Source organism: Notothenia coriiceps, unplaced genomic scaffold (genome assembly GCF_000735185.1).
Source record: "Notothenia coriiceps isolate Sejong01 unplaced genomic scaffold, NC01 NC01_scaffold00037250, whole genome shotgun sequence".
Lineage (NCBI taxonomy): Eukaryota > Metazoa > Chordata > Actinopteri > Perciformes > Nototheniidae > Notothenia > Notothenia coriiceps.
The window spans coordinates 12,123,245-12,132,292 of record NW_011369951.1 but is presented as its reverse complement, the minus strand read 5'-3'; the positions used below and the strand labels follow the sequence as shown (position 1 = coordinate 12,132,292).

Here is a 9,048-nt window from a genome sequence, read left to right as displayed (position 1 = left end):
GCATTATTAGCATTAGCCCCGCGCACCAACGGAGAGAGACTAACTTATGGCAACACAAAATAAAACATGGGAGCGGTGGAGATGAGGAGTTGTCGGCGTTCTGGCGATTTACTCGGAAGCCTTCAGTAGAAGCTGCTGGGGGACTTCCGGCCGGGGACTTCGGGTGGCAGTATACGCCGTGAAGTTGTTTGCGGCCTGCCAGTAAACCCAAAGCAGCAGAAGAAGAAGTGACTTCAGCGGCTTCATTTAAGTAATCTTCCCTCAGGGACTTATTCCGGTGTGAACCATGCGGGAACTAAGTGCTGGGAACTAAGTACGGCTGGGAACTAAGTACGGCTGGGAACTAAGTGCTGGGAACTAAGTACGGCTGGGAACTAAGTTAGGCTGGGAACTAAGTACGGCTGGGAACTAAGTACGGCTGGGAACTAAGTTAGGCTGGGAACTAAGTACGGCTGGGAACTAAGTACGCTGGGAACTAAGTACGCTGGGAACTAAGTACGGCTGGGAACTAAGTACGGCTGGGAACTAAGTACGGCTGGGAACTAAGTACTTGGTGTGAAAACGGTCTATGATAAAGTGCTGTTGCATGTTTTTTGTAAGTAACCTTGAGTCGTGTTTGGCAATAGATTCATTTGAAACGCGGGGGTTGGATCTAAACAAGTGGTTAAAAAATTGATTTGCGGGAAATTTGGTTTATTGTTATATCGTATTTTCTGAGTTTCCGCTGGTGTTTTCAAATGATCTACTGAAAATACAAAATAATATACTTCTTCAGGCATCTAAAAATGAAAAAAGCAGACTTGAATAAGAAAAGTTTGAATTGAGAAGTCTGAATTATTAGAGGTGTAGACATAAGCAACCGGTTATGATAAAGAAACTTGACTTTGTTCGGAGTGGTCACAAGCCATAAAGTGTAGAAATGTGAATATAAATAACAATAATACACAATATTTATAAAGCACTTTGTTNAAAGTTTTGTGAAGCCGCCATCGTATTTGCTGGCATTAGCATTATTAGCATTAGCTCAGCATCTTTTGTGTTGCCATAAGTTATTCTCTCTCCGTTGGTGTGCTGAGCTAATGCTAATAATGCTAATGCCAGCAAATACGATGGCGGCTTCACAAAACTTTTCAGAGTTTTACGGGGCGTGGTTTGCAATTCGCCCAGCCAATCAGAAATTGGAACTTTTTTCTCCCCAGGAAAGTACCACCTCTCTAGCAGGCACTAAAAAGGGGGGAACATTTCTCATGAACTAAGTTCTCTTTTTGGTGTGAATGCAAAATCCCAGGAACTATCGGAACTAAAAGGGAAAAGTACTCCGGTGTGAAAGCGCCTGTAGTGTATTTGTGTAAGCAGGCCTTTGTACCTCTTTTGGTCGGCTGGAGTCAAGTTGTTCAGCCAAAACTTGAAGCTGCTCTTGTCTGATGAAAGCATAACTCTAGAGAGGAGAATGGAGACAAAGCACAAAGCAATTATAATCCATCATAAAGTAAAATAATAAGAGGTATGATGCAATATTGGCACTTTATATTGGCTGAAGACTTTTCTTTTTGCCGCTGCTTTTAATTGAACTATTCATATCTTAAACTGCACTGTAACTTTTATTCATGTATTTTTTCTTTTAATGTTTATTTTATTATCTTTGCTTTTTAATGAATGTTTTTAAATGCCATTTTCTTAATGTCTTTCATTTTTTTAAAGCACTTTCAATTGCCTTGCCTTGCCTTTATATGAATCATTCAGTAATAAAAAAGGCAATAAATAAATTGAATTGGCATGTGCTCCGTCTGACCTGGTTGAAGGAGGAGTCGCTGTCGGAGCAGTTGTCGGTGTACTGGCTGTTGGCCTGGCTGTGCTGCTGCTCTCTGTGCATCTCCTCCTTCCTCATCTGGTCCTCCTCAAATTTGTTGATTAAAGACTCCACCACCATGATCATGGTGTTTTTTAGAGTCTGCATCATCTGCTGGTACCTGCCACAAATTAAAAAAAGTAATGACTTATAAACTGACAATGAATACGTCATGATCAGAATGAGAGGAGACAGGAAACAAAGCTCAGAGACTCAGCGCCACTCACTCTGCTGAGTCTCTGCTCTTCCGGGTGATAGCATGAATCAGGGTGTCGTGACCTGAGCCTATTGCATGTTGTCCATCTCCTCTGGTCAGGTAATTGGTCTCTTGTTCCACCACAGTCCCCAGAGAGCTCTCCACATACTGACGGAGATACTTGACTAACTCATAACTGAAGAAGAATAATAACAGAGTCAGAGCTACTGTTCAAATTGAAATAGCATAAATTACTTTTAAATCTGACCATAAAGAATATTCTATACTATCTGACTCTTGTGGCCTTACTTGTGGAAGTTCTTGTCAGTCTCTTCCAGGTGGAGGAGGATCTCTTCAGCACATTCGGTGGACGGAGCTCCAGAGATCCTGTCGTTGATGCTTCTCAGAAGCTGCTTCAGCAGGGACTGCAGCTCTGCTTCGTCTTCAGCAGACAGCTGAGACATCTCTACTGTTGCTCCTTCAAGGGACAGAGTAGAGTGATTGGTTGCATCGGCCCTCAATGGGAAAATGTATGAGGGTGAAGAGCCAGTTCTCTGTGTATTGCTACCCAGGGTTTGGCAGACAGGAGGAAAGGAGGAAAGTATTTGAGTTAGTTTTCTTTAAAGATATATATTACTGTTTAACTACCTGTAAATAAGATGCATAGATAGAGGGGAAACCACTCAACCGAAGATTAGTAAAATAATTAAATGTGCATAACCATAGTAAAGGTCCTTTCCAAACGAAAATGTACTTTTTCTAAATTGATGTTATCATTTGTTTTCTTGTGCTTTTACTTGTGTAAGCCATTTGAGTTGTGTTAGGTATGAAAGTTGATGTATTTGGGTATGAAATATGCTATCTAAATAAAAAGGAGTCCGTTTCAATGCTCAGCACACAGGGGTAAAATGCTCATATGTTATGGGTCATGCATTTTTCAGAAACAAGTGTCAATCAGGTCATCACTGACAGGTGTATCACTGTCATCACTGACTGGTCCAGATAGTTTAAATAATGTGTTTTCATTGTCACTAGATAGCTGTTTGCACGCCACAATACACAAATACAAATATAGCAGCCAGAATTAATTTGTCTATGATGTGCACCCAAACTAAAGTATGTGATATTAAATGTAGAGCCAAACACTACACAAGTATAATGTATTCTCTCTGGTTAGCTTTAAGATGCTAAATGCACCACTGTAACACAGCTAGCTAAAGACAACACTGCAGAATTGTAACTGAAAGCATCGCTGTCCAAAAAACAAAAATGTCGCTGCTGCACAAACTGAACATCCGAACATGAAGACATCATATGAAGGATATTTTAAACCGGTTTACCTTGTTTATGAACTTGTAAAACTGTTTCATCCAGGTAGCATTTTGGGAGAATTTGCCACAGAGTGCTGCGTCTCTATGGAAACGGTGGTGCATTGTGGGATGTCAGAAGAAACTGTGCGCTACCTTTTTGAGCGTTGGAAATATGGGTTTCATAGATGAGATATGCGACGTTTCAGATAAAGCATCCTTGAAAATACAAGATGTCGAAAGAATAAAATGTAATGCAATATATATTTGAAATGTAATCATTTATTTTAAATTCTCTTAAGAGACGTATAAATAATCGATCATTTGTAAACAACTAGGCAAGCATTGGGACCAAAAAAAGAGAAACACGGACTTTATATTCCCTTAAAATCCTTCTTGAAATGTCAACATTATTTTTTCATGGACAATTGTTTATTATCCAGAAACTGCAGTGTTAATATGGCTGTTATACCTCTGTATTCTTCCGAAATATTTCTGTCGGTTTTTCTCTAGTGGTCTTAAATGCAGCACCACTACCTACGTCACATGGCTCAATGTTTTGCTCTTTTGACATGGTGCTGCGTGGAGACATCTCTGCCTGCTAAAACCGGCTGAAACTCTGCTAAACCTTCATTTGTTATCATTTATTTAATATGCCGTAACAAGGAAACGTTTTTGTTCACACGCCTGACTGACTAGTTTACTTTACGGTTAGGAATCTCAAAGCTAAATCTGCTGTTTAAGCTTTAGCTATAGCAAGCTAGCATCAGCATCAACAGTGTGGATTATGGCGTCAGTTGACAGCTTTCAGCTTTTTTATAGAGAAATGTCTCGATCATGCAATCCTTACTTTGAAACCCTGGCCCTGGTCGGTGCTATTTACACGGCCAGCAGGGCAGTAATCCTGCTCAGAGAATGCTGCTCTTTGGTCAGGGTGCATTTTCTGCCCAGAATAATCCCCAATAAGAAGAAGCTGAGCCAAAGGTTTGGAGAATGGGCCATCGTGTATGGTAAGGCTGCAGAAACAGAGTGCATGATTATTTAGATGTGTGTGACAGAGAGGAGAGGAGAGTCAGTTTCATGCATTTTATTTTAGAAGCCCTTCAGTTAAATCCTTTTAATTTGATGAAGCATAAAATAAAGTTGAAGCTTCTTAGATTCGATATTTGTTGACAACACCACAGCTAATTATGGCTGCAAATAATCATATTCATTATTGACTTATCAGGTACTGATTTGCTCTAACAAAAATATGGACAAAAAGAGAACATTGCAAATTATGATGACATTTTCAAATTGCTTGTTTTTTTATTATATAAAAATGAGAAAAGCAGCACATTTTAGGTAACACTTGAAAAGCTTGAATCAAAAGATATTAATCGCCATGAAAAGTGCTAATGTATCAAATGAATTGAGATTGTTGTTTGTTAATGTCTTGGCAATATACTAATCATCTTATCATTTCAGTTACAAAGTGAGCTGTATTGTATTTTTAGAGCCCAAAGTGAAGTTACTGCTCAATAGCTCTCAGTTATATATCCTAATTTCTTCTTCTCATGTATTCAATGATAGATATCGTGCTCTCTCCTCTCAGGTGCATCCGAGCCGGTGGCCAAAGCCTACGCAGAGGAGCTGGCCCGACATGGCGTCAGCATCATCTTTGTCACTCAGAGCGAGGCCTCTGTGAGAGACATCGCTGCTTTACTCTCCCAAAGCTACGGAGTGGAAACTGTTGTGCTCCTCGCTGACTTCTCTTTGAACCAAGCGGCCAGCAATACCATCAAAGAGGCCATGAAGGGCAGAGAGATCGGCTTCCTGGTGAACTGCATGGAGTCTTTGGATTCCCCTCAGAGCCTGATAGAAATGCATGAGCAGGGCCTGTTGGATCTGGTGAATAAAAATGTAGCGGTGGCGACTCTGATGGCGCGGTTGGTGCTGCCCGGGATGCTGGAGCGCCGCAAAGGAGCCGTGGTCAACATATCATCGGGAGCCTGCTGCAAACCTCTGCCTGGGAGGGTGACACTAACTGCATTTGCTGTAAGAAAAACACTGAGAATATCTGCTTTATAAATACACATGTAATACCCCTTTCTAAAAGTACATTCCCAATATTTTATTTATTATTTTCTCTCAACATTTCAGGGCTATATGGATCATTTGTCAAGAGCTCTTCACCTCGAGTACAGCGGCAAGGGGATCTTTGTCCAAAGTCTGATTCCTTTCCAGGTAGATGCCTTATATGTTGATTACAAGCAGGCCTGCTTGCTGTACTTAAATACATTTAAGGTGCCAACCAAAGTGTGTAAAGCTAGTGAAGCTAGTTTCAAATGCACGTTTCTGTTTATATTTAGACAACATTTAACATTTGAGAGTTTTGGCTTGTAAAAAATAGTGTTTGTTTTATATTTTTCCAAAGTAATGTATCAAAAATAATTGGTGTTTTTACCAACGCAGGTTTTTTTTAGCTGCATCAAATTTTTTCTCAATTTTATATCATGTTAAACTTAAAGGTGGGGTAGGTAAGTTTGAGAAACCGGCTCGAGATACACTTTTTGTTATATTCCATGGAATGCTCTTAACATCCCGATAGCAATGAATATCTGAAGTGCTTTGACAAAAAATCCATAAAAACATTTCATCTGTGGAAGCCGTGACGCTGTAAAAAGCACGACCAATCATCTGAGCCGGCCCGGCTAAAGTAACTGGATGGCCTACCTGCCTGTCAGCCTTCCATCTGTGCACAAACTTATCTCGTGCCCTCATTGGTCATGTGAGCGTTCGTGTGTGTTGGAGGAGGGGCTCTGTAAGGAAGTGGCAGAGTTTTTCCGGCTGTGTATTTTCAAATTCTAGCGCACTCAAGCTGGTTTCTCCTAAATGACCTACCCCACCTTTAATATCTTTGGATTTGTTTGAGACACCACACAATTAATTTTTATAGACCAAACAATTAATCAATTAATTAATTAGGTCAGGAAATAATCATTTAATCACAAGCGTAACATGAATTGGATTCTTTGGATTTTTACCAAGTAAGTATACATTATTCTCTCAGTGTTTGATAACCAGTCTGTATATGTGTTACCAGATAAGTGAGCAACCACCATCCTCGTCATCACCATCATCAAGACTCAACTGGTTTGAACCACAGCCGGAGGTTTACGCCCGCCACGCCATCTCCACCCTGGGGGTCTCCAACAGGACCACCGGATACTGGCCTCACACTCTGCAGGTCAGGACTACATAAGTCACGAAGGGTGTTCACATTGAAGGAATCTGCTTTGTAATGTTAATGCAATTCTACATAAATGAAGACTAGAGAACAAATCCAATCAAATGTGTGCAAAGCATCTGAATGAACTTTGAATATGTTTTAGATATGTTGTATTCATATTCCTAGAAGTACAATAGAACAATTTAAATAATTCAGATATATTTTTTGTAGTTCAATTCTTACATTTTTCTCTATTTAGTTTTTTTTCCATTTGAATGTATTATATATGTTATCGTCAGAAGTAACTCAGACAGTAACACTGATAATATGATCTGGAACATAAGATATGTTTCTCTCTGCTGTTTCTCTTCACAGTACGGACTGATGAGACGCATTCCAGACTTCATGTGGGTTCTTGGATCACGTGTGTGGATCAGTTTAAGCTAAAAGCTCTGCTCTCCTTCCTCTGACTTACTCTAACCCACTTACTGGATCTTCTTGTTACAGAGTTTTAAACATCTGCCAATAGTCTAAATTCATTCAACTCTCAGGCTCAGTTAAGGTTGGTAGTTAAAGATCATTTCATTTCTTTATTTGGTGTCAGTATTTATTTAAGCTGCAGTGGAATTTTCCTAAATTGATGAATCGATATACACTACAAGTGTATCAATATATGGTCGGACAAATGTGTGACATCCTTTAGAAACTAGACTATAGAACAATTATCGTTTGTATATCAAAACCTCCCCCTGTGTTGAACCTTGCATTTGTAAAGCAAATTGTGTGTTTCTTCCATGGTGAACAAAGAATACAAAACAAACTAGTAAATGGGGGCCATGTTCAACAACTAGAAAAACTATATTAAAAAATCAGTTTACAAAGTCTCAATCATCCGGTTGTATGCTCAGTACTTCCTGAACACATTCTTTTCAACTTAAATCTTACTTTTTAAAACACTTCTGTATAACAATGATGCTCGATCAGACAAGACTCAAGTGTTCAAAGGCATGGTTCATTACATCTAAGCGAATAACTGAACGTACAATTATTCTATTTGTATATGTGTTCAGATCAAATGTTACATTAAAAAAACACAGCCAGGAGAAAGCAATACAAAATCAGCCGCCATGAAATAAACAAAATGTTATTTTTGACACTACATACAGTATACCCCGTGTTATCTGGTTTTATCCATAGGGTTTATTTTATGATGTTATTGTTTTGTGCTGACTTTCCATTCATCACTGCTTGTATCACTGTTAACTGGTATCTACCACACCCACAGTATATAAGATGCGTTCAAAGACCAAATGGCATTCACCCAAAAACACAACTTCATTCCCAGTTAGAGAGACGGACTAATAACGTAATGTAGGATAATTATTCTCAATGTGTGCAGAGCTGTATTAAGAAATACCAGTGAATAGAGTTATTTTGATCAATATAATTAAATCTAAATCTCAACGTGATGTACAGTAGAGTGAGATTGTGATGTTTGTTTCATTGAGAAACGATATTTGAGATACATGTGTATATATTGCTTTAAAATCAGTATTTATTTTAAACTAGGTAAACAGATCTGTAAACAAATTATGATGTATTTTCTGAGTGGTTGCTTCCACATACAATACAGTATATAACTTCAATGTGTCATCATTATACAAAAAACAATAAATGTCTTTCTCCATTCCCATACTGTCCTGTGTTTTATTTAATTGAAGTGTTTGTCTATATATGAAATGTTGACTGAACTATATTCCGCAGGCCACACACGCTTTGTTTTTCTCCTAAAACGTCAGGATGGTGTAAATCATTCATGTGAACAGACACTGCCCGAGTTCACCCTGTGACCCCCTTCACATCAGCCAGGTCACAGAGTGTTAGTAACCTTTAGTAAAAGTGAGTGAGGCGCTGGCTTCCTAAATCCACGTGGTGTAAAACCAACCTCGACTGCTTTCAGGGGATTTAAACACACAACCATAGTCTATGGATCCATTGTAGGTGTACTTATCTGCATGTATTGTGTCAGACAACAAAGTAAGATTATTTTCAGACTCATTTGGTAAATGTCTTCATGAAATAGGTCAAGTTGTAAAGGCATTAGGTTTCCTTATAAACATTCATATAGCAAGTTTTCATACAAATACTGAAGCTTTAAGGAGATCCTATTATGCTAAGTTTCAGGTTCATAATTGTATTTTAAAGGTCCCATGTCATGCTTTTCCGGTTATTACCCGTCCCCTTGTGTGTTATGAAGGTTTTTCTGCATGTAAACGGTCTGCTGAGTCACAAATCCTCAAAGTACACCCTGTAGTGAGTAAAACTCTAACACAGAAAATACCTGTCTATGCTGCCCCAGAACGCCTCGTTAGACATTTCTCTTTTTCCATTGTTTGCTTCCTGGGTTCTGTGACGTGTGAACACCCAAATCAACAACAAATGACCGGATTGGCCCAAATGGACCAATCCGTGGAGCCCCTCAAAC

The 9,048-nt window shown here is 39.1% G+C and overlaps 2 protein-coding genes across 2 annotated transcripts in view; one reads left to right on the top strand and one right to left on the bottom strand.

Moving 5' to 3' along the window:
- LOC104967317 (inverted formin-2-like) overlaps positions 1-3,450 on the bottom strand; it is a 35,917-nt gene extending 32,467 nt beyond the window's left edge. Inside the window, exons 1-5 of the mRNA XM_010796727.1 lie at positions 3,386-3,450; positions 2,355-2,523; positions 2,077-2,241; positions 1,793-1,970; positions 1,367-1,438 (exon numbers count right to left, since the gene is read on the bottom strand). Coding sequence (XP_010795029.1) covers positions 1,367-1,438; positions 1,793-1,970; positions 2,077-2,241; positions 2,355-2,509 — 570 coding nt within the window. The 5' untranslated portion in view covers positions 2,510-2,523; positions 3,386-3,450. The remainder of the gene's footprint in view (positions 1-1,366; positions 1,439-1,792; positions 1,971-2,076; positions 2,242-2,354; positions 2,524-3,385) is intronic.
- A 464-nt stretch (positions 3,451-3,914) lies between these two features.
- hsdl1 (hydroxysteroid dehydrogenase like 1) lies at positions 3,915-8,254 on the top strand. Its single transcript, XM_010796328.1, has 5 exons — positions 3,915-4,362; positions 4,947-5,389; positions 5,495-5,578; positions 6,438-6,581; positions 6,939-8,254. The coding sequence occupies exons 1-5, from the start codon at positions 4,140-4,142 to the stop codon at positions 7,008-7,010; spliced, it is 966 nt and encodes a 321-aa protein (XP_010794630.1). The 5' UTR covers positions 3,915-4,139; the 3' UTR covers positions 7,011-8,254.
- The last annotated feature ends 794 nt before the right edge of the window (positions 8,255-9,048 follow it).

Bases quoted from the DNA above. Each gene is read 5' to 3' on its own strand.
- hsdl1 (XM_010796328.1), top strand. From the start codon at position 4,140: ATGGCGTCAGTTGACAGCTTTCAGCTTTTTTATAGAGAAATGTCTCGA. The intron at 5,390-5,494 runs GTAAGAAAAACA...TCAACATTTCAG, and splicing joins TGACACTAACTGCATTTGCT to GGCTATATGGATCATTTGTC. The intron at 6,582-6,938 runs GTCAGGACTACA...TTCTCTTCACAG, and splicing joins ACTGGCCTCACACTCTGCAG to TACGGACTGATGAGACGCAT.